Source organism: Notechis scutatus, chromosome Z (genome assembly GCF_049901735.1).
Source record: "Notechis scutatus isolate UNSWTSFEM ecotype Mainland chromosome Z, rNotScu1.2, whole genome shotgun sequence".
In the NCBI taxonomy this organism is placed as follows: Eukaryota; Metazoa; Chordata; class Lepidosauria; order Squamata; family Elapidae; genus Notechis; species Notechis scutatus.
This window is the reverse complement of record NC_142025.1, coordinates 97,301,273-97,325,454: the sequence shown is the minus strand read 5'-3', so window position 1 is coordinate 97,325,454 and position 24,182 is coordinate 97,301,273. Positions and strand designations below refer to the sequence as shown.

General features: G+C 41.0%; 1 protein-coding gene across 1 annotated transcript in view; it reads right to left on the bottom strand.

Annotated features, from left to right (window-relative positions):
- The window catches only part of GPR179 (G protein-coupled receptor 179), a 59,423-nt gene that overhangs the window by 12,936 nt on the left and 22,305 nt on the right, over nt 1-24,182 (bottom strand). Inside the window, exons 4-10 of the mRNA XM_087947339.1 lie at nt 21,118-21,329; nt 20,888-20,956; nt 19,764-19,873; nt 18,668-18,906; nt 12,682-12,820; nt 3,659-3,764; nt 1,691-1,837 (exon numbers count right to left, since the gene is read on the bottom strand). Coding sequence (XP_087803465.1) covers nt 1,691-1,837; nt 3,659-3,764; nt 12,682-12,820; nt 18,668-18,906; nt 19,764-19,873; nt 20,888-20,956; nt 21,118-21,329 — 1,022 coding nt within the window. The remainder of the gene's footprint in view (nt 1-1,690; nt 1,838-3,658; nt 3,765-12,681; nt 12,821-18,667; nt 18,907-19,763; nt 19,874-20,887; nt 20,957-21,117; nt 21,330-24,182) is intronic.

Below are 24,182 nucleotides of genomic sequence, written 5' to 3'. Positions count from 1 at the left end.
CTCTTTATTCCAGGCTTAAGTGAAATATTCCTGCCATGAATCCATCATTCCATACTGCTGCTTCTGCATTGCCTTTTTCTAGCTAGAGAGTCGTGATTGAGAAAAACATGATTAGTGGGGCAGATGTCTTCGATAATGGAGCAACTTTGTTCAAGTATCTGATATAATTGTGCATAATTTCTACTGGACCAGGGATGGCAATCGCCCATCTATATTCATCCTTCATCTTGTGTCTTTGAATGATACCTTTCTGGCCTGATTTAGGGGGTTAGAAGTGGAGATATTTTTTCTTTGATGGTTCTCCTTCCTCTAATTGGTGTATGTTTATGGGGTGAGACATCCAGCCTCATCTCAGTCTCTATATTTATTTATCTTCTACATGAAGTTTCAGGGTAGATCGAAAGTTGGCATGGGATTAAGTGTCCAGAATGAGGATAATACTCAGTTATGCATCTCTGCCTTGGACTGCTCAAATCACACTACTGAGATTCTTTCTGTGTGCCTGGGTGCCATGAGAGCCTGGAAAAGAAGGGCCAAGATCCAATCCAAACCTAGTATGACTAAGCAGTTGTGGATTTTAGTTTCTTTCCCCAGATCTGGACAGTTTCCATTTGTTAATTTTGGATGGGCTTATACTCCCCACAGACCGAGTTGGTATACTCAGCTTCTGCTCAACAAGCAGGTGGCAGTTTTGGCAAGAGGGCCTTTGCACAAAGTCAACTTGCAATGGCAGTTGTCGTTCCTAGACTGGGAGATTCTCTCATGTCTTAATCATTTCCCTCTTGGGCTATTGTAATGCATTGTATGTGTGGTTGCCTTGAAGGGCATTTTGAAACTATAGCAGGTATGACCACATACTATCACATTGTGGGCTGCACTAGTTTCTAGTAGTGCAATCTAGGTACAATCTAAGTGCTGATTATCACCTATAAACCCTACATAGAATAAGGTCAGGATATTTGGGAGATACCTGTTTCCAGGTTTCTATTCAATGCACCAGATCCCGCAGGGTCAGTATGTACCTTATTCCTTCTTTGTTGTGGTGCTTGCCTTGTGGAACAACCTTCCCACTAGGTTTTGGACAGCCTTAACCCCGTTGACCTTTTGGAAGAATTTTTTCCCCTTGTTTTCATATGTATGTTCTCATTTTAGGCTTGTTAGCCACCCACAGTTATTTAAATTGGGATGATACGTTGGTTGTTTGATCAATAGGTGGATGACTATTTGAAGAATTACAAAAAGCAAAACTGAGAAAATGCTTAGCTGATTTGGGGATGTGATAATGGAGAAGTTGAGTTCTGGCAGTTTGTAGCTCACATCAGCAACAGCATTCAAACTGTATGTGATTCAGAGCAGGAATTAGCCCTGAAAGAAAGGGTTAAATGCTCATTGTCTCTCTCAGGAAAAGAAATGGTTTACATCAGTTTAGCAAGAATTTAGCTTCCCCTCTTCCCGTCTCCCCATTCTTTATCACTTCTACTCCCACCTATAACCAAACCATCAAGGAGAAACAGAAGCTCAATCTTGTCAAACCTTCCCACCCTTTTCATTTATTTAGGGCAGTGAAGGATGCCCCCCCCTTTTTTAACTGTTGCTTTTCTTCAGGAGAAAGACTGCAAAAGGGAACTCTTACTCTGCACTGTTTCTGGCATAGCTAGCTTCAAAAGAAGGTCCTGAGTGTTCCACCCACCCGAATGTCATCGGGGTCAAGGCTGTGCTCACTCCATGCTGAGGTGATGCTGCTGTTCAAGAAGGATTCTGAATGCCTAATGTCCAGTTCATCCTCATACATCTCAGCAGCAATTTCTTCCCTCAAGGGTGAGGCTGCATACAGGAACTGTTTGGAAGAACATGAAACAGCAAATGTTGAGTTTCTTCAGGGAAAGATAAGGCAAAATGTTAATTCCAGATCTCTATCTGTCTACAATACATAGTGATGTAAAATTGAAGCCTATTACTGCTACTTTATGTCTGATGCAACACTATAAGTTCACACAAAATTCAAAGACACAAAACATGATCTACAAATCACAATGGTTGGTATCATACATCAAGCTCAAGAAACTATATTATGGATCAGCATATTTGTGTAAATTTTGTCTATACAAGTCTGAAACTCCTCAAGCATTGGGCTTTTTGGCATGTTGGTTGGGAATAAAATTGTTGAAGTCCAAGAGGTTGAGGTAATTCAAGATATGTGTTTGTTCAGTTTCTTATCTTCTTAAAATCTTTGGTATACATTTTGGCTGGAAATACATAATTTTCTATGTCTGTACATTACATTTCCAGATTCAAATGGTAGTTTTATGCTGAATGGTTTATGCTGAATACAAATAGCCTTTGACCTATGGCCACAATTGAACCCAAAATTAAGAGACAGTTGAGACAGTTGTTAAGTGAATTTTGCCCATTTTTTTTACTTTTCCTGATATAGTTATTAAGTGAATCACTGCAGGTGTCAAATTAGTAACATAGGTTATTAAGTGATTCTGGCTTCTCCATTGACTTTACTTGTCAGAAGTTCATAAAAGTTGATCATGTAACCCCAGGACACTGCAACTGCCATAAATATGAGTCAGTTGCCAAACATCCAAATTTTGATCACCTGACCATGGGGATGCTGCATTGGTTGTAAGTGTAGAAAAACAGTCATAACTCACTTTTTGCAGTGCCATTGTAAATTTGAATGGTCACTAAATAAAGTCGAGGACTATCTGTAATAATAGTCAAGTTGTAAGTCGAGGACTATCTGTAATAATAAAAACCTACCTCAAATTATTTCTGCCCAAGTTATATTCCTAACAAGATGGATATGTTTCAGGTTTCTGTCTAGAAGCAACGTTATCAGATGGGACTTGGGAGGCATATGTCTTCTCTGTACTTTGATTTCCCCCAGAAATTCAGTTGGTCCCAATCTTATTGGTCTGTAGAATGTCTTTAAAACCTTGGCTTTCTCCCAGAATGGCTAGAATGATAGATGAAATGACAATTCTTGGAAGTAATTCAAACAAGAAGCATTGACCTTGCAGACTAACACTGCTTTTATTGTAAATCTACTTTTATTGTAATAGAATCTTGAAAGCCTGAAATACAGGTAGTCCTCGACTTATGACCACAATTGAGCCCAAAATTTATGTTGCAAAGCAAGACAGTTGTTAAGTGAGTTTTGCTTGATTTTCTACCGTCATCAATATGTTTGGACTCTAGTTATTTGTTTGTCTGGGCTGCAATTCTTCTTTCTGTCTCCCAAGATCAATCCCATAAATATTATTTGAGCTCATCTTAAGGAGGTAGAGCAATCAATGGTCCCTTGATTGTATGCTGTAGGTATGTTGATTTTTGCTTTGTTTTATTTTATATTATTGGAGGGATATTGGTTCGTGCTAGATCGGGAGATCAAAGAAATCTTCTAAACAAATAACTAATAACACCCATTCCCTCCTCATACACACATATAAGCCATTAAAACTTTGGACAGCAAATATACGATACATTCCTACGTCTTAGATTTTTGTTCCTGAAAACTATATTTCTTAAAATAAAGGCAAAATGAACAGAACAATGTTATGACATAGTAAACCTGACTTCTAATTCAATTTTGGGGGTGGAAGAGAGAATATAACCTTTTTGCTTATTTTTTTAAAAAGATTCGTCCTACCTTTGGGATGAAAATAAGTGCAAGTGTCATTGTGGTAGTGACATGAGTATGGATGAAAAATAGTAGTAGTGTCCAGTCAGGATGCAAGGAAGGAACCATTAAAAATCTGAAGAGAGAAACAGAGAAGGTGGCATGGTAAGATGCATTAGAGATGGAAAATGGCTGGAAGAATTAGTGATGTAGTACATGTATTCCTTGTAGCCATGATGCTAGAATAATTTGAAGGAAAAAAAGGTAAAAGCAGGCAAAATTGTCACCCTTAATTCTAGTACTTGTTTTGATACAATTTAATATTTAGTCTTCAGAGCTCAGGCAGAAACAACAAAAGCAGCTCTGGGTGTTAGGTCAAGATGTTCCTTTATCACCGAACATAGGAATCTCACTTTCCCCTGGAAAAGTCTGATAAGTGAAGTCTAAGTGTTTGCCTTCATAGGTTTCCTCCCACCTATAGAGTCCAGACAGGCATATCTCTCCATTTCAGTTGGGGCCTCTTTTCTTTGAAGTGTTAATTCCACCACATTAGACAAGCGCTTCACATGCAGGATTGTCACAATCTTTACAATGCCTCCCCCTCCTTTGGTAGGTGTGCTAAAAATCCACCCAATTTGACAAGAGGCATTTAAAAAAAGTTCTCTAGTTGTTGGCCTTCAAAAATCAGCTTGGCCCGATCCCTGCCGCGCTAGCCGCTTTTGGTGCTCCGATCCGGACGGGTCCGGAGCTAGGCTACCCTGCAGGGGTAGCTGAAGATAGGGGATCCGGAGAGGGGTTTGGGGTGTTGCAGACCCCTCCCTGGCCGGCAGAACCCCCTTTTCCCAAGACGGTGCAGCGGCGGTCCCGCAATGGCCGCCACAAAGAAGCCGGCAGCTGGGCAAGTATGCGCAGGGAGGAAGAGGAGAAAGCTTTTGAGAGTGAAAGTTTTCTTGGTTGATCCAGGACTCTAAGATACATTTAATATAATTCCTGGAAATGATGGCTTTTTGGATGATTCTTTCCACAAGAGAAAATAAGCGGCAATTTTGAGGTGCTGAAAGGAAAGTTTATTCTCCTCCCGACGGAATTAATAAGTGGATATTGAGAAACCTGTTTTTTTCAGGTAAAACTAGCTTTATGGGATAAGTCGGAAGGGAGAGGACAAAAAATATATTTATCTGGTTTGATTTTGTTGGAGGAGATGCCTTAAGGATTTGAAGATAGAAATATAACTCCAATAAGGCTTCAAAATACAGATTTGGACTTTCTTTTTTCTTTTGTCTGATACTACCCCTGGAAGAGAAAGGGAGAATTTTGTCTTGGCTTGGATTGATTGAGGATTGTGGATTTTGGGATTGTTTTACTTTTTTTGAAATATCTTGGTTGGTGTAAGAAGAAAGAGGGAAAAAGAAAAGAAAAGATCTATAATGGCTTTTTCTTTTGAGGAACTGAGGGAAGAATATGAGCAAACAAAAGCAGCCGGTAAAGATGGTATGGAAAAAGCCTTCCTATTTTTAGAAATGGCGCTGGTTAACTATCAACAAACAATACAACAGATGGAGGCAGAAGAACAACAAGAAGAAGAAGACGAAGACGCCATCTTTAATGAATTCCAAAATTTAACTAAGAAAGAAGGAAGGAAGGAAGCGAGGAAAATGAAGGACTTAAGATCTAAAAAAACATTTAAGAAAGAGAAAAATAAGATGCAAAATAAATATAATGATAGTAAACAAAAGAAAAAGGAACACAACAGAGAAGGGATGCCAGCAAGGCAGAGGCTAGAAGAAGGGGGGTAGGAAGATTTGGTGGGAGAAGAAAGAAAGGGAAAGGCGGAGAAAAGCCACAAAGTTTTGAAATTAGATGGGAAAAGAGGAATTTTTTTTAGGGACAAAGGGTAAAGTACAATTTCCTTAAAAAAAGATTTTGCAAGGTACATAAGATGGTATTGTAACATCTGTATTAGAAATAGAAAATTAGAATGGCTTAAGAGTTAATAAGAAATTAAAATGTTGAAATGTTTAATAATGATTGATTTTAAAATGTAATAAAATATTAAAGGGAAAGGCAATGGGAATGTTATAAGATTTAATATTTAGATTTATTACTTAACTATGTATTTAATCATTTTGGATTTATTACTCTGTTTTTATTGTTATTAAAAGAAAAAAATTAGTAGATAGAATGTACCAAGCAGAATCAGATTGGGTATTAGGTGTTATTTTAAATGTTAATCTAATTAATTTAGGGGGAGGATAGAAAGGCATCATACTCTGATTAGTGATTTCAGGAGAAATTCTTTTTATTTCATTATAAGGAATGAGATAGAGGGATAATAAAGAATGGGCAAAAGATACAAATATAATGATTTAAATTAAGATGGATTAAATAAGATAGAATTATGAAGAGTGAAATGTGTGGAGAAGTTTATATAGAAGATATAGAATGGTAAACAAAATAGGTAATGATATGTAAGATGAGCATGAATATAATTGAAGCTCATATAAAGAGAGGTACCTGGGGCCAAGTTACTTTCCTAAAAGATTTTTTATATGTTTGTTTGTTGTGTGTTTATGTTTTTGAGAGTATTAATAAAACCTTGTAGAAATACAGAATGAGAATAATGGTATTCAAGTCAGAAAGAAATAGATGAAATAATAATAGTGAAATCGAATAAGAGTAAAGAGAAGTAAAGAGAAATTGGATAAGAGGTATTTTTATGCTCATATGGAAATGGCTTAAAATAGAATTGTATTGTATAAAATAAGGTTTTATCTGACTTGTAAAATTTATAATGGAAAAAGGTTCAAATATGTAATGGTTGATGATGATTTGTTTGTCTTTGAAATTAATAAAATTTGCTTAAAAAAAATAAATCAGCTTGGCCAAATTAAAAACTGAAGGAACTGAAAATAGATGGGGTGGGGAGGGGATTAATATTGTGTCTACTGAAAAGAATGTTTAACAGAAAACATTCTGTATTTATTTATTTATTTATTTATTTGATTTGCCAATTGTTTACAAGATAATAAGTATAAGTGTATACATAGTTGTGAATACATGAAATGGGTACATATAAGAAAAATAAAAGAAGAATAAGAGAAACAATAGGACAGGGACGGTAGGCACGTTGGTGCGCTTATGCACGCCCCTACAGACCTCTTAGGAAAGGGGTGAGGTCAATAGTAGACAACAGTCTAAGGTTAAAGTTTTTTTGGGGTTTGGGGAAGAAACTACAGAGTCGGGTAGAGTATTCCAGACATTGACCACTCTATTGCAGAAGTCATATTTCCTGCAATCAAGTTTGGTGCGGTTAACATTGAGTTTGTATCTATTGTGTGCTCTTGTGTTGTTATGGTTGAAGCTGAAGTATTCATTGACAGGTAGGACATTGCAATGTATGATTTTATATACCATGCTTAAATCAGACCGAAGACGGCGTAATTCAAGGTTTTCTAGTTCTAGAATTTCAAGTCTGGTGGCATAAGGTATTCTACAACGAGTAGAGGAGTGGAGAACTCTTCTTGTGAAATATTTCTGGACTTTCTCAATTGTATAAATGGTAATTTTGAGCAAGCAAAGCACATTGCAATTTTGATAATATTTTTTCTAAGGGATGATTGAAGAAGGAACTGTGTAGCTAGAAACAGCATTTTTTAAAAGTTAAAATACTTAAAATATCTCACACTCCTAAAATATAATTATATTAACATTTGATTTACTGGTTATTTGGTGTTCTATTATTCCTTCTCAGCATGAATGTACTGTATCTTCCTTTTTTCTGTACATAAAATTGTTCTCATTTAGATTGTTTTCAGATATCTTTCCTTGCTATCAAAAGTAAAAGCATGAAATGGGTGCTATTATTCATTTAGATCATGTTTCTATGAAGTTTATAAAAATCTAAACACATTACAAATGGTCATTGAATATATCTTTGCTGAATCATTACTTTCTTAATAAGGAAATGGAATAGGAAATAGTTCTTTTTAATATTTTTGTTCATATTTACACAGGCTCCGTTATAGAGTGATTTAACACTTTGGATTCAAATGTACTATGTTGCTTTGGAGCACCTGTCTTCAAGTATTTAAAGCAACTGTGTTTTCCCCCCTTTAACCCAGCCGCCAACAGATATTCTTGGCACAAGTGAAGTTCTCAAAGCACCTTTTTACAATTCAATCCAAAGTATTATATTGCCTTCCTCAGCACTATCTTTGGGACAATATACAGTCATAAAAACTGTAATCAAATTATTATTATAGTAAGAGGTTTATTATAATTTTGACATTGCCAATCTCTTCTCTACTGAATATTAGATGTGTTTTTCTCACATTCATCAACACTTTCAAATATATTTGAATATTTTATTAATTAAATAACAACAACAACAACAATCATCATCATCATCTGCCGATACATCACGCAGTCCTAAACACTTGGGAAGTGTTCGACTAGTGATTTGTGGTACGAAACCCAGCATGGTTCCTCCACTTAGTGGAGGAAGAAAAGCGGAAGGGGGACAAGGAAAAGATGAACTTAGAACTTAAAAAAGCAACCAAGAAAAAGAAAAATGAGATGAAAAAGCGATATGATGTCAGAAAGCAACAGAAAAGAGAAATACAACAGAGAGGGAAGACTAAGAGAGTGAAATTGTAGAGACGGGGGGGGGGGTCAAAAAGTTAGAATGGAGAAGAAAGAAAGGGGAAAAGGAAAGAGAAGTCATAAAGGCTTTAAACAAGAGGCAAAAAAACGAATTTTTTTCAGAGATAAGGGGTGAGATAATTTTTTAAAAAAATGATTCTGCAAAAGTACATAAGAATGCATTGTAGACATTAGTATTTGAAGCTGTTAGAAAATTAGAATATTATATGATTTAAAAATGTAATTTAATTTCCTATGAAACATTGTTTTTACTATATTATAAATTTAATATTTCTTTTTATTTGTTTTTTAGTTTTATTATTACTTATCAAACTCAATATTATTTGTTTGTTTTACTATTTTGAAATGTAATACTTTGAATGTACGGAGCAGAATCAGCACGGAAAATACGTATTATTTTAAGTGTTATTTAGGGGGAAGATAAAAAGTTGTCATACTTCAATCTGGGTTTACAGGAGAAATATTGTATTAGATAGAAAGGATAAGTAGGTGATTGAAAGAAAATGGACCAAAGATGCAAATATAATTATTTAATTGAGATGGAATAAATAAAATAGAATTAAAAGAATGAGTAGGAGAGAGAAAATATATGGAAAATAGAGAATGTTAAATAAGATATAAGATAGTATATTAAGTGAGTATAAATTTTGATTGATGTCTGTATAAAAAGAGTTAACTCGGGGTAAGCCGCCTTCCAAAAAGAAGTTTTATGTATTTATGTTTTGTGTAATGTTTGTTTAAGTCTGACAGGATGTGGAAGAATACTAATGAAAATATATTCAATGAGTATACATTTTCAAGGCAGAAGAAATATGATTAAATAGAAGGAAAGGGAGAAATAAAGAAAAGTTTTGAAAAGATATGAAGTTGAGATAAATATAGATTTAGATAAGATAAATATATATATAGAAGTGTGATAATTTGGAATTATCTTCTTTTTAAATAAGATGGTTTATTTGTTTCTTCTAGAAAAGATATTTTATGTTACTACCTCCTATGTTTTGTTTGAGTGTTTAAATTTTTTTAATAAATTTTGTTTAAAAAAAAAAAAAAAGAAGTGTTGTGTTCATGCTCCAAAATGATCTTAAGCACTTCTTTTAACAATTTTTTCAGATGAAATCCTCCTTTTTAGTTATAATAAAATAAATACAATGATTCCAAAGGAAGGCAAGATTTCTCCTCTTTGTTAAAAGAGTATACTAAGATTTTAAGAGCTACTTTAGCCTATAGTATACAGGTAATTCTTCTGACTACTGTACATTCCACACAGGATCATCTAGATTATTAAAATATCAGATTTTAAAATTAATGTTCTTCCTCTATGTCCATGATTCTCAGATTCTTTCTATGGAACAGACCTTGTAGGTCATCTAATCTAGGGCTGTCAAACTTGTGGGCCAACGGTTGGATGCGTCACGCATTGGCTATTCCTATGCTTGGTTTAGCGAAGGGGGAAAAAGTCGTGATACATCATGTGACACCCCTGTGATGATGTGATTTTGACATCCCTGATCTAGTCCACCCTCCTGCTCAAGCAGCAGACCTGGCCTATACTATGTTGTTGGTTTGAGCTGCAAGCTTGGCAATTTGGTTGCAAATGTTTCATCCACATTCAAGGAGACATCTTCATTTCTCCTTGAAGCACAATCCAAAGTGCACTTGAAGATATCTCTTCAGACAAAACGTTTGCAACCAAATTGCCACGCTTTTAGCTCAAACCAACAACATAACTACCGGTCCACCCCAGCTACTAATATTCAAAGATATTTCAACCCTATATCATTTCTTACAGATGGCTGTCCTATCTCTTCTTGAAAACGTCCAGTGATGAAGCTTCCACAATTTCTGAAGGCAAGCTCTTCCATTGGTTGATTGTTCTCACTGTCAGAACATTTCTCTTTATTTCTAGGTTGATTTTCACCTTGATTAGTTTCCATCCATTATTCCTTTTCTGGCCTTCAGGTGCTTTGGAAAACAGGTTGACTGCCTCCTCAAATATTGGAACACTGTTATCATGTCACCCCTGGTCCTTTTCTTCACTAGCCTAGTATGCCCTGTTCCTGCAACTGTTCTTCATATGTTTTAGCCTCCAGTCCCCTAATCATCCTTATTGCTCTTCTCTGCACTCTTTCTAAAGTGTCAACTTCTTTTTTATAGTTTGATGATCAAAAGTGGATGCAGTATTCTAAGTGCTGTCTTACTAAGGCTTTATAGAGTGATATTAGTATTTCATGTGATCTTGATTTAATTCCTATGTTAATGCGATTTAGGATTCCATTGGCTTTTTTGACTGCACATTGCTGCTCATATTTAATTGATTGTCCACTAAAAGCCCAAGATCCCTCTCATAGTTTCTGCTATTAAACCAGGTTTCACCCAATCTTTCCTCAAAATAAAGGTTAGGAATTTTAAGAAAAGGGAACTGCACATTGCACAGACATGTGGTCATAAGAACTTTCCCTTTTGCGAGCAATTCATTCTAAATTCTTAGCTAAATCTTAGTGTTCCCCAATGCTTCAGTTGGAAGTAGGTCTCAACAAAAACACTATTTTTATTGAGTAAGATCTCCTAGTGGCTGAAATTCCAAGGTTTTAGCCCCACAAACACCATACTATAGCTTTTACTCTACTTGGAAGGAAAATTTAAAGGCAAAATGACAAATATTCATCTATTCTAAAAACCACCCTGCATTTTCTTCATTCTCCCAAAGCAAAAAATGTGGCCTAATACCAAAGAATGGATATCAATTTGCAGATAAAGAATGTTAGGAGCTCTCTTGTTTTGAGCAGAGAATCTAAATAAGTCTTTTGTTCCAGTTAATCTTGCTATAGAAAAATATTGTAGGAATTATATTTATTTTAACAAGAAGAAAAATACCAATGCACCAGGATATCTACAGATGAGGATTAAAAAAGTCAAGATGACAGTTGCAACTGCATTATCAAAAGCTCCTTCCTTTCTTACATGCCAATTTATTCATTTTCTGCACACTTTGTCCCTGTCTTTTGGGAGCAGTGAGGTATGTGCTGCTCTGCTGCTGAATAATTGACAATACCAGAATAAGAATAACAGAATAACAGAGTTGGAAGGGACCTTGAAGATACTGTAGTTCAACCGCCCCTCCTCCCAGTCAGGCAGGAAACCTTATACCATTTCAGACAGACAGTTGTCCAATTTCTCCTAAAAAAACTCCAGTGTTGAAGCATCCACAACTTACCTAGACAAACCATTCCAGTGATTAATTGTTCTATCATGAAATTTCTCCCTTGTTCTAGGTTAATTCTCTCCTTGATTAGTTTCCATCCATTGCTTCTTGTCCTGCTTTGGAAAATAGGTTGACTTCCCTCTTCTTTGTGGCAGCCCCTTAGATATGCAATGCTGCTACCATGTCTCACCCAGTCCTTCTTTTCATTAAACTAGACATATCCAATTCCTTCATATGTTTTAGTTTCCAGTTCCCTAATAATCCCTAATCAATATTTGTGACCTATATTTAACTAAAGTTCTGAGTAAGAACCCTGGGATTCAAGGCAAATTCTACTTTTCATTTCTTCTTGCAAACCATTGAAATATGTTGCTTCTAACGCTGCCAAATTCTGTTTCAGAGCTTGTATCATTAGGACAGAAATAGTAAAAGCAGACAATTATTTTCACTCTAAGTTCAAACAAGGTAGTATACAAAATATGTGTGTCTGTATGTATACTGCAGAACTACTGAATAATTAGCTCACTTTGCAAAAATGTAAAATATATAATTATAAAATAAAGTACAACTTATGCATACACATTTTATTTTATACCTCATTTTTAATTAAGTTTTTACCTCTTTGCAAATCTACTTTAATAATTCAGTAGTTTAATCTTAAAATATTTCTAACACCCTTTTGGTTGTATTTCATTACTCCATTTTATTCTCTCCCTTATACATTTCCATGTGAGTTTTAAACTATTGTGGTAAATGCTCAGATAAACATGTTATGTTCTTATCCAACATAGACAAACAGCAGATTTTATTGCTGCTTTTTTGGACATCAAAGAAGTTTTTCCACAGCAACTTCTGCTTTGTTTATATTATAATTTTCAAAACATTATCTATATATTTTTCTATTTATACTAACATTTATGTCATATTACATTATCAAACGTGCTTCTTTCCAGTGCCTTCATTTACTATAATAAAAAATGCAATGCCTCACAATGTAAACAGGTATTTTTATCAGTTTGATTACAGGTGGAGCTTGCAGTAGTTCTTGTTTATACTTTGGTAGATACAACTTATCAAGGCCAGTGGCCAGTGTTTAGTCTTATAGCTTCTGGGAATCAGGTAATGCCGGCATCTTAAAATATTATTGCTTTAAGCCTGTCCTTTGAAAAAGCTCTTTTTCTCTTACCTCATAACATGAAAAGCGGTGGAAGTTATCAGCTCATTGTGGACAGCAATGCACATGTAGCGAGGTTCATGAAAAGCAGAAGGGATTGTTCGAGAAGTATAGCAGAGAAAGCTTCCCCAAAACAAGAATAGCATTTCAGCTAGACAGCAAGAGATACAAAGATAAGCAGAGATGTGGCATTATTCTTCCCATAGTTTTCTGTATTCTTATCCCATGCCTCTAGATAGCATATTAAATGGAAGGATAGTTGGAGAAAGAAAGAAAGAAAGAAAGAAAGAGAGAGAGAGAGAGAGAGAGAGAGAGAGAGAGAGAGAGAGAGAGAGAGAGAGAGAAGATAGATAGATGATAGATAGATAGATAGATAGATAGATAGATAGATAGATAGATAGATAGATAGATAGAGGATCATATTCAAAATCTGCTAGGAAGACATTTCCCATCATTCTATTCATTGATTTATTTCTGACCTGAAATGGTTGGTGGTTGACAAAATTCTAAGAAGAAACAATTGATTGCATATCCAGAGTTACAATAATTCCCATTTAACTCAACATACGGTATTTCATATGCTACAATTGAAGTTCTATACCACTAAAGCATGAACAAATTATTCTTCTGCTAGTGTCTGCAGTCGCATAACTATTCATAATCAACTCAATGGCAACTCAAAGCTGAGGATATGTATTGCTATTTATTGCTGCAGTAAATAATAGAAGCAAAATGTTGAAAACAAAAGAAGCATTATGGAGGATGGAAGGAAAAGAGAGGAAAGGAATAGATAGGACAAATGTGGAAAGATGGTGTTCTGTACAAGTCAATTTACATACTCGTAGCCCCGCGTCGCGATTGGCATAAGTGCGCGGCGACCGGATTGGTCGGCGAGCCGCACTGATTGGCCGTTCAGCGAATCCCCGCGATTGGTGGAAACTAATCGCGGAGATTCAAGCGGTGTCATTGGCCGCGACCGCCGCGGCTCGGGAATAAAAAGCCACAGTTTTCCCCTTCAAGCTTAAGCTGTATCCGGAGCCAATAAAGAGCTGAAACTAAGTCACTGACTCCGAGCTTCCTTTCCGCGACGGACACGACACTGGCGACGAAGGTGGGATCCGGAGAATAACCACCGAGCACATGTCCCGAGGAAGACAAAGACCGACGAGATGGCCAGCATGACCCCACCAGCGCCCTTCAACCCCGCTACCGAGGACTGGGAATCGTACACGGATAGATTCCTGATGTTCCTCGAAGTAGCAATTTGAAGGATGCGAACGGGCAGAAGAAAAGGGCCGTCTTCCTCACACTGCGGGCCCGCAGTGTTTAAGATGGCCAAAGCCCTCGCGAAGCCCGAGGACGTGAAGGCGATGGACTGGGCCGATCTCGAGCCACTCCTTCGGAACCACTACGCCCGCTGTGCCCATCCTCATCCGGGCGGGATGAGTTCTATCGGCGGAACCAGCGGCAGGACGAGAGCATTAGCGACTTCACAGCCGCCTTGCGAGACCTAGGGGGATGTGCGAGTTCAGGGACCTGGACGATGTCCTCCGAGACCGCGTGGTCCTAGGCCTCAGGGATCAGGCACTAAAAGTCGACTGATGGCAAAAGGCAACATCAACCTCGGGGACGCCCTGGCAAGCTTCCGCAGCGAAGCCACCCGGAAGTCAGCAGCCAGACTTCGGAGGGCAGACAACGGGACCGCACTGAAACTCCCGAGACGAGCCGACGAGAAACCACCACACACCACGGGGACCTGGACTCCGCCTCCGATACCACGGACGAGGAGGAAGACGTCCACCGACTACAAACAGGACGGGACCGGCGAGATCAACGGGGTCGTAAGTCGGGAACCAGTGCGCCGGGTGCGGGGAAATCACCTTCGATCAGAGTGCCGCTTTATCGACGCGATCTGCCGGCATTGCAACAAAAAGGGCCACATCGCCCGAGTCTGCCGACTCAGAAAGACACACAGCCCCCGCCGGCGAGAACCAAGCAACCGGGACGAGACGACACCCCCGAGAACCAGAGATCGCCAAGCCGACTATCGCTGGAACCGAGACAACCGAGGACGACGGAGCGGGAAGGCCGCCAGAGAGAAGAAACCCACCAGACGGTCACCATCGGCCATGCCGAAACCACGGATGCCCGGAAGGTCTACGTGGAGGTGAGCATCGAGGCGAGCCATGCCGGATGGAGGTAGACTCCGGATCCTACCTCTCCATGGTCGCCTGGAAAGAACTCAAGCGACTGGTGCCAAACATCCAGAAAAGAGGACTGGAGAACCAGAAGCTGATCATCAAGGACTATCAGGGGAACCGCATCCCCGTCATTGGGACCGGACAGTTCGAGGTGACTTTCAAAAACCGCACCGCGAAACTTCCCCTGACTATCGTGGACCGGAACCGACCCAGCCTCTTAGGACTCCAATGGTTCGCGCCACTCGGGATCGAGGTCACGGGAATAAACCACACCACAGAGGCCGACTGGGAGCAGCAGCTGGCGAGGATTTCCAAGAAGTATTCGACGGCACCCTAGGCAAGTACAAAGGGCCCCTATCTCTTTCAGCCTAGACCCAAATGTCGCCCCCATACGCCTAAAACCCAGACGGGTGCCTTTTGCACTCCGGAAGAAAATAGACGAGCAGATTGACAAGCTCGTCAAACAGGGGGTTTTGCAGCCAATCGACCACGCCCGGTGGGAGACCCCTATAGTCACCCCAGTCAAGCCAGATGGGTCAGTAAGGATCTGCGGGGACTATAAGGCCACCCTCAATTGCGCCCTGCAACAAAGCGCCTACCCCGTCCCAGTAGTGCAACACCTATTACACTCGCTGGGGGGGGGGCAAGGTCTTTGCGAAGCTCGACCTGGCGCAAGCCTATCAGCAACTGCCGGTCGATGAAGAAACCGCCGAGGCGCAAACAATAGTCACCCACCGGGGAGCGTTTCGTTGTAACCGACTCCAGTTTGGAGTCAGCGTAGCCCCAGGAATTTTCCAGAGCCTCATGGAGAGACTGCTGCGAGGAATCAAGGGGTGGTTCCCTATTTTGACGATGTATTAGTGTCGGCAGCCAACCAGGAGGAACTAGAGGGTCGCCTAAGGGAGGTACTAGAAAAATTCAAAGGGGCCGGGCTAAAGGTGAAGAAAGAGAAATGCCAGCTATGCACAGAGCAAGTCGAGTTCCTGGGGTACCTCCTAGACCGACATGGCATCCACCCAACCGGAAGCAAGGTCAAAGCCATAAAGGAAGCCCCCACACCCAAGAACAAAACAGAGCTGCAGGCATTTCTGGGACTGCTAAATTTTTACAATGTGTTCTTGCCCCAAAAGGCGACCGCGGCGGAGCCTTTGCATAGGCTCCTGGACAGGGCGGCCAAATGGACCTGGGGGAAACGGGAGGACACCGCATTCAAGAATACCAAAGACCTGCTCACCTCGGATGCCATTCTCATTCAGTATAATGAGACCCTACCCATCGCCGTCACATGCGACGCCTCACCATTTGGCGTTGGCGCTGTCCTCAGCCATACACTCCCAGACGGAAAAGAAGCACCCATCGCTTTCTTTTCAAGAACACTCAGCAAACCCGAAAGAAACTACAGCCAATTAGATAAGGAGGCACTGGCCATCGTCGCAGCAGTAAAGAAGTTCCACGAGTACCTCTACGGCCGCCGATTCACCCTCATCACGGACCACAAGCCGCTGCTGGGCATCCTGGCGGGGAACAAGGCCACCCCGAACATCCTATCCCCCAGGATGACAAGGTGGTCTGAGTTCCTCGCCGCCCTACGACTACCGGCTCACACACAGACCCGGTAAGACGATCTCCCATGCAGACGCGTTGAGCCGCTTGCCGCTTCCCGACCTAGACGACGATCCAGCTCCCACGACGACCACCCTCAGCATAGAGACATTGCCGGACCTACCCATAACCGCGTCAGACATTGCCCGAGAGACTAATAAAGACAAGCGTCTGGCGCGGGTATTACATTGGGTAGAAAAGGGATGGCCAGAGAAAGACAACGATGAAGCATTCAGGACATTCCGAAACCGGCAAACAGAACTGTCACTACAGAAAGGTTGTTTGTTATGGGGGACAGGGTGGTCATACCGGAAAAACTGCAAGGGAAGGTATTAAAATTATTACACGAAGGGCACCCGGGATTGTGAGGACTAAAGCTTTGGCCAGAAGCTATGCTTGGTGGCCAGGTATGGACAAGGAGATCGAGGCCTGGGTAGCCAAGTGCTCGCTGCCAAGAAACCAGACCAAATCCCCCGCAGCACCAATATTAGAATGGGAAACGCCCAGGGGACCATGGTCGAGACTCCATATAGATTTTGCCGGGCCCACAAAAGGGAACACATTCCTCATCACGGTGGATGCTTACTCCAACTGGCTGGAGGTAAGCAACATGAAGACCACCACAACAGATGCGGTAACCAAGGTCTTAAACAAACTTTTAGCAACCCACGGTCTCCCGGATGTCATCGTGTCAGACAACGGACCCCAGTTCACCTCGCTGGAATTCGAAAGATTCCTAGCGGAACGAGGCATACGACACGCACTGACAGCGACGGCGCATCCGGCGGCAAATGGTAGGGCAGAACGGATGGTTCAATTTACAAAAAGAACCCTCCAAAAGATCGAACACGGGGACATACAAGAAAAAATAAATAAAATGCTCCTAATACAACATATCACCCCAAACACAACGACAAACAAAAGCCCGGCAGAATTACTAATGGGAAGAAAACTAAGGTCACCACTCGACAGACTACACCCCACATACAACCCGGAAAAACCCCGGACTCATCTAGCAAGCACCGGGTTTTGCACCAGGCGACGCAGTCTATGCAAAAAACCTTACCGGAGACCCACTATGGGTACCGGCAACTATAACCCAACTGACAGGACCCCACTCCTACCGGCTACAGACAACCGACGGACAAACATGGAAACGCCACATCGATCAAATAAGATCAAGAACAAAAAACACAACCGACACGCAACCAAACACAGACGACCCCGATAACACAAACCAAGAGGGGAGGGAAGATACAGGGGATCAAATAGGAAATAACCAGCAATACTCACCAGTCAACAGCCAGCCCGAAGTCTCACCAGGAAGGAACAGCCAGGCCAGCTCAACCAGCCCGGAAAGACCAGGCAGGAGCGGCGAAAGTCGCAGCTCGACCAACCCGGGTAGACCGGGAGGAGCTGCAACAAGAGGCCCAGCGACACCTTCCAGGGGTTTCCATCGACAGGGCCAAGAGAAACAGAAGTCCCGACCGAACCGGCCGGGAGCCAAACAACAACTAAGCTGCGCAAGTCAAGTAGACAAGTACGAAGCCCCGCCTACCTACGGGACTACGTTACGTGAGGACCGAACCAAGAGGGAGGGTGTTCTGTACAAGTCAATTTACATACTCGTAGCCCGCGTCGCGATTGGCTAAAGCGGCGGCGACCGGATGGTCGGCGAGCCGCACTGATTGGCCCGTTGCGAATCCCCGCGATTGGTGGAAACTAATCGCGGGAGATTTGAAGCGGTGTCATTGGCCGCACGCCGCGGCTCGGAATAAAAAGCCGCAGTTTTCCCCTTCAAGCTTAAGCTGTATCCGGAGCCAATAAAGAGCTGAAACTAAGTCACTGACTCCGAGCTTCCTTTCCGCGACGGACACGACAGATGGAAGAGAATAATTATTCAAGGTTGAAAAGATATTTAGGAAAGAATAATAAAATCAATGTTAGAGATAACTTTTGACACTGTGCTTATTCTGAAAAACAGAAGTAAATGCTGAATCAATGGGTGTTGACTTTAGGAAAGTAAAAGGTCAAGGGTAAGATGAAGAAAAGAAAAATATACAATAGAGACTGTACAAAGCAAAAGCCAGGGTTAATTATTACTTATATAGAATAAGCAGATGACAGATGCAACCATGTGATCAAAACTTTATCTTTCTCCTTTCCTGTCACATGGCAAAGCATGAGATCCTCACCCATAGCCATCATGTAATCCCATCGATCTTGATCACAGATGTAAAACTGGAGGCCCCTAGGAGTCTGGGAATGGACTACCAACGGTATGTTTTTCTCAATATTCTCTAGCATCCCAACTGTCCATGCAGCCAAAAACCAAAGGACCAACAGCAGAATCAATGCCAGTTTCTTGAGCACTCGCCCACTGGTCATGTAAGGGACTCGCTGAGCCGTGTGAGACAGAAAGACCTTTAATACCCTGTGGGACAAGAAAACAAAAATGACCTGATTTAAAAAAGAACCATCCTCATTGTTTTATTTGCAAAATGAGAATGGTTTACAGTGTTCATGAATTGGAGGACGTATGCAATCAAACATCTCTAAATAGTTTCTGCAATGAATTGCTACCAGTTGCTGGTTTAGTTACTGAAAGTTGGCTTTAATTGTCAACAATTAATAAAGGATTTTATTTTATTTTATTTCCTTTTTTCACCCCACCAATTGTTCTTTAATTTTGGCTCTTCATTTTTCTTTGAAATAGTCTTTTGATTAACCAATTGTTCTTTAATTTTGGCTCCATTTTTCTTTGAAATAGTCTTTTGATTTTAGACACTACTGTGAATTCTTCTAATGGAAAAGAAAATTTATAAACAAAATAAAAATAAACACAGAAAACAAACCTAAGATGGGCACTAAGAGCTTAAAGACTGTATTAAGTTAACATTTAATCATGTTGGATTTCATTCATTCAAGTTGCAAAACTTGAGAGAGAAAAAAATGGGTCCTGATTGGGATGTATATGCATTTTTACTTGAATTAATAATTTCCTCTTCAGAGGAAATTACAGTTCCCAGAAGGCCCTGGAAAAGATGGTTAAAAGAAAGTCAAAATAGTATCAAATCAGGGTAAGCTCTTAATATAATTTATCTGTGAAGTTTTTCTGGCACTTCTCTAACCAATGTAGAGCCAGTGTCCTGGATTAAATGGATCACTGGATTTAGAGGGATTGAACAAAAGAGAGATTCAGCTGCCAGTATTCATTCTAAACACAGACTTAAGAAAATAAGTCCAAGGTTCAATCCTTTTATTTCATCCAACTTCATGCAAACACCTCACCTATAAAGTTTAAGGGTGATTGTTCCATAAACAATGGCAAAACCCAGCATGCGCACCCATCGCAGGACAATGCAGCGGAAGATACTTGGCTTGAAGTACAATATAAAAACCTGCATGAGAAGGAAAGGCAAACATAGTGATGGGTAGACCATGTTTCTTTTCTCAGAATTGGGGAAAGAAAGAAAAGGGAAACTTAAATTTAGTCTTGGGTCCGAATTAGACTGCCTTTGCACAATATTCTAGATTAATTGACCATGACTGATTAAATAAATTCAGTTCTTTGAGTTTGCACTGAACTATATAGACTAAAGTAAAATATAAACCAAGCCTCACAACTCAGCTTTCTATCCTTGAGCTATTGATTAATCAGACATCTCAGGGCTATCACACAAAGCAGATTATTCTAATTAACCTCATTTTTTTCATAACTGTAATGTTTATGAACATTAATATTTGTATTTTTCATAGTTTATAATCATCAGTCTATACTTGCATGTTTGCATGGTTCTGCAGCACTTTTTTTGGAGGGGTGGGGTCGTTCAGGTCATAGGTGCCTCCTGGACTAGTCTCTTCAGTTTTCCTTGCAATATTTTTCCAAAGTGGCTGCCATTACCTCCTTTCTAGGGCTGAGAGGAATGTCGGTCCAAGTTCACTCAGCTGGCTTTGTGTCTAAAGCAAAACTAAAACTCACGATCTCCCAATTTCAAGCTGAGTGCCTTAGCAATTACACCAAACTGGCACTCAGCCCTGCATTCCTATGCTAAAAAGATAGTTTGAGAAATGCAGTAGTTTCCCCAATCTTTTTTTAGACTGCTTCAAAATGCTTCTCAATGTTATGGGGTTTCCCTTTTTCTCTCATCAGACTCTTGCTCTACTCTCAGAGGCTGCCATTTCAAGCACACTTTTTTTTTTTTTTTTGCCTCTGTTTGCACAGCCTAAATTGCTTGTTCAACCCCTTTTTCATTCTCCTTCCTGTAAGCCAGGGCACTGAAAATTAGTTTTCTTTCCCAGTAGTAACCCACACTGAGACGGTGAAGCAGGCTATGTTCATTTTTCTTGATGGCCCAGTACTGTTCATGTACCTCAGATAAATGAACCCCTTTGGATCCAATTCAGATACTCACAGGAAAATAAAGCAGGAGTGAGCCAAAGAGTATTGTCTCCAGAAGAATAACCCCTGAAGCCCGAATCCTCTGGGAAAAGAGAAATGAATATGAAATGTTGGTGCTTTGAAATCAAGATTGGTGATTCTAAGGTGGTGCAAAATTTCAACATTTGCAAAAAAAATAATGTCAAGTAAGAGAGCAGGACAGCTATTTTATAAACTCAGTTTGTGTTCTACTGCTCACCGTACCTTGCTCTTTCTATAATGGTAAGAAACCAACATGTTGAAGAAAACTGTCAGCATACAGAAGGCCTGGAAAGCAAGAACAATAGCCCGTAGTGACCAATCTTCCTGGATCAGACATGGTTTGCCATCAATGCAGGCCGTGCATCCTTCCCGACAGGGATGGCATTGCAGCAAACTCCCAGAATCTACTGCTCCATTTTGGGAAGCACTTTGTCCTTAAGGTGGGAAAAAGTGTAGAAAAACAATGTGTTAAAATAGTTGATAACTATTACTGATCACCATCCTGAATGTTCCTCTATATTCATATTTAAGGAGAAGGCATTCCATCTTAAAGGTTTTGAGTAGACATCTGCTCTCTTGGTCATTTAGATATAATGTTGTCCAGTTCAAAATGTACATATACAAAAATTTAATTCATGTTTAATATTGGGTAATGGGCTTCAGTAGGCAAGAAGCAGACCAGCATAGCTGCAACAGCATTTATTGACTCAAACTGGAACTAAGGAACAGCAGGCAAATGCCTGCAATTTATACTCGGAGCCCACAGGGCCTTAACCAATCATAATACTTAAAAAGCCCACCCAAATATGAATGTTCTAAATTTTCCTCCAAAACAATTGGAGTTAACAATTAGGGTCATCTAAAGATGAGTTTCACTTTAGCAGAGCTTAACACAATTTTATGTATTCAATAAACACATAAATAAATAAATAACTTCTCCCCTCTAGGATAGTTCTTATCCTCAGTCTGCTTAATATTCATAGTCTTTGAGATAGACTGGGGGCTCATGGATCCTTGTGGACCACCACAATGTTACTGGGGAGTCCTGTTTAAGTGGAGTATTATCCATCTCCAATTGGACAGAATATTGGTGGCCATTTTGGTCACCCCTGAGTGGCGGCACTTCTATGGCCCTTGGTACCTCCATTTTTTGGAGGCAGCCACATGTGGTGTAAGCAAACTCAGAGGAAAACAGTTTTCTCATGGGTCTGATAAAACCTTGGAATCCTCACCTGGGACTGGACTGGCCCGCCAACACCGTAAGTGGTCAATGTGGTGTCTGATTGTATGATCGCTCCCCAGAGTAATCTCATATGACAAAGGGCCCATTACCTTTGTTACTGTCAACTCATAAAATATTGGGGTAACTGCTGGAATCCTGGCAGCTACCCTATCTTTCACCCAAGGGTCCCCATTCCCATAGTATCTGGCCCAGACCAAGTGACCTGGTTCCTGGGGGGATTTGGCTGAGCCGTCTCCACCACTACTCTGTCTGGGTGAAGTTGGTCAAGCTTTGTGGCAAGTCAGCGGCCCCACTTTAGCTCTGCTAGGCTGCGACCTGTTGCTGTACTGGGAGTCATGTGTTGACACAGGAGGAAGTTCGCCAGGGAGTGATTCCAGTCTACAGTTATCATCCGCTTGAGTGCTTCCTTTGTGGTCCTGACCATTCACTCAGCCTGACCGTTGGTCACAGGGTGGAATGGAGCAGATGTTACATGCTGAATCATGTTGGTGTTAAGGAAATATTGAAACTGTGCCCATTGTCGGACATGATCACATCTGGCAGACCATATGTGGTAAACAGCTGGCACAACTCCCAGATGACTCTGGTCATTGTCATCGATGAGACAGGTGCCACTTCCAACCACTTGAACTAACTGTCCACTATATCAGGAACACCTGCCCCTGGAAAGGGCCCACAAAGTCAATGTGCACGCAAGACCATGGGGCATGTGTGATCTCCCAGTGGTGCACTGGTCCTTGTGATATCTCTGGTCAGGTTTCTTGGCAGGCCTGACAACTCCTTAATTGATTCTCAGAGTCTTTGTCCAGGCCTGTCCATCACAAGTAGCTCCTGACTAGAGCCTTCATCTGAACAATTCCTGGGTGCCCCTCGTGTCCAGGATCTTGGAGCAAAGACTGGGTGGAATGATGACCCTGCTGCCCCATAGCACACATCTCTTGTGGGCTGACAGTTCATTTTTCCGAAAAGTGTAGTGCTGGAACTCAGGACCTGTTTGGGCCTCTGGCCATCCCCTTAACACCCAGTTGAGAATGTGGCTAAGTGTTCTGTCTATGGTGGTTTCAGCTGCTACATCTCCTGCATGTAGGGGTGCTTTAGGCAGGTCCTTGATTGCCAGAATATGACAAGATAGGGCTGGATCCGGCTCATTCTGCAGTAGAGGCAGTTGGCTGAGAGTTTTGGCATGGCCCATTTCCTTGCCCAGCTTGTGGACTAGCCGGTACGACTATGCAGCCATGAAAATGGACTATCGTAGCTTTCATGGTGACAGGATCTACGGTGTCTGTCATTGTGAAGGGTTTGTGGTCTGTAAAGATGGGGAAGGTTTGTCCATATAAGAAGTCATGGAACTTCTTAATGCCAGCCAGTATGGTGAGGGCTTCCTTGTCTATCTGGGCTTAGTTCCTTTCAGCAGATGATAAAGTTCTAGAATAGTATGTGATGGGGGCCTCTCTACAATCTGGCATCCTGTGGCTTAGTGCTGCCCCAATGCCATATGGCAAAGCATCACAGGCTAGTGTTACTGGTAGGGTTTCATTGAAATGAGCTAGGACGAAGTCCAAGGATAGCAATGAATTTACCCCAAACTGCAAGCGGCGCACTCGGAATGCACCTCTGTGTGACTATTGCTTGTGCTTCTGCAGTAGTATTGTCTACTGGTAGTGCTTGTAGACCTGGGCGAGGTCTAGCTTAGCAAAGATTCAGCCTCCCTGGAGCGAGGCGAGGATGTAGCTTACCACTGGAACAGGATAAGCATGCTGCTAGTACCTTGTTTATGGTGCAGTCACAATCTGTGCAGATGCAAATGTCCCCATTAGGCTTAACTGTGGTCACTATGGGAGTCTCCCACTGGCTACAGTCCAGGTTGGAGCACTCCCTGCTGTACCAGCTTGTCCAGTTCTGCATCAATTTCAAGCTTCAATGCAAAGGGAACTCTGTATGGTTTTAATCGGATTGGAGTTACTGCTGGATTGGGGTTGAGTGAAATAGGTGCCCCTTTGTATTGACCTAGCTCGGTACTGAATATGTCAGCATATTGTTGGCA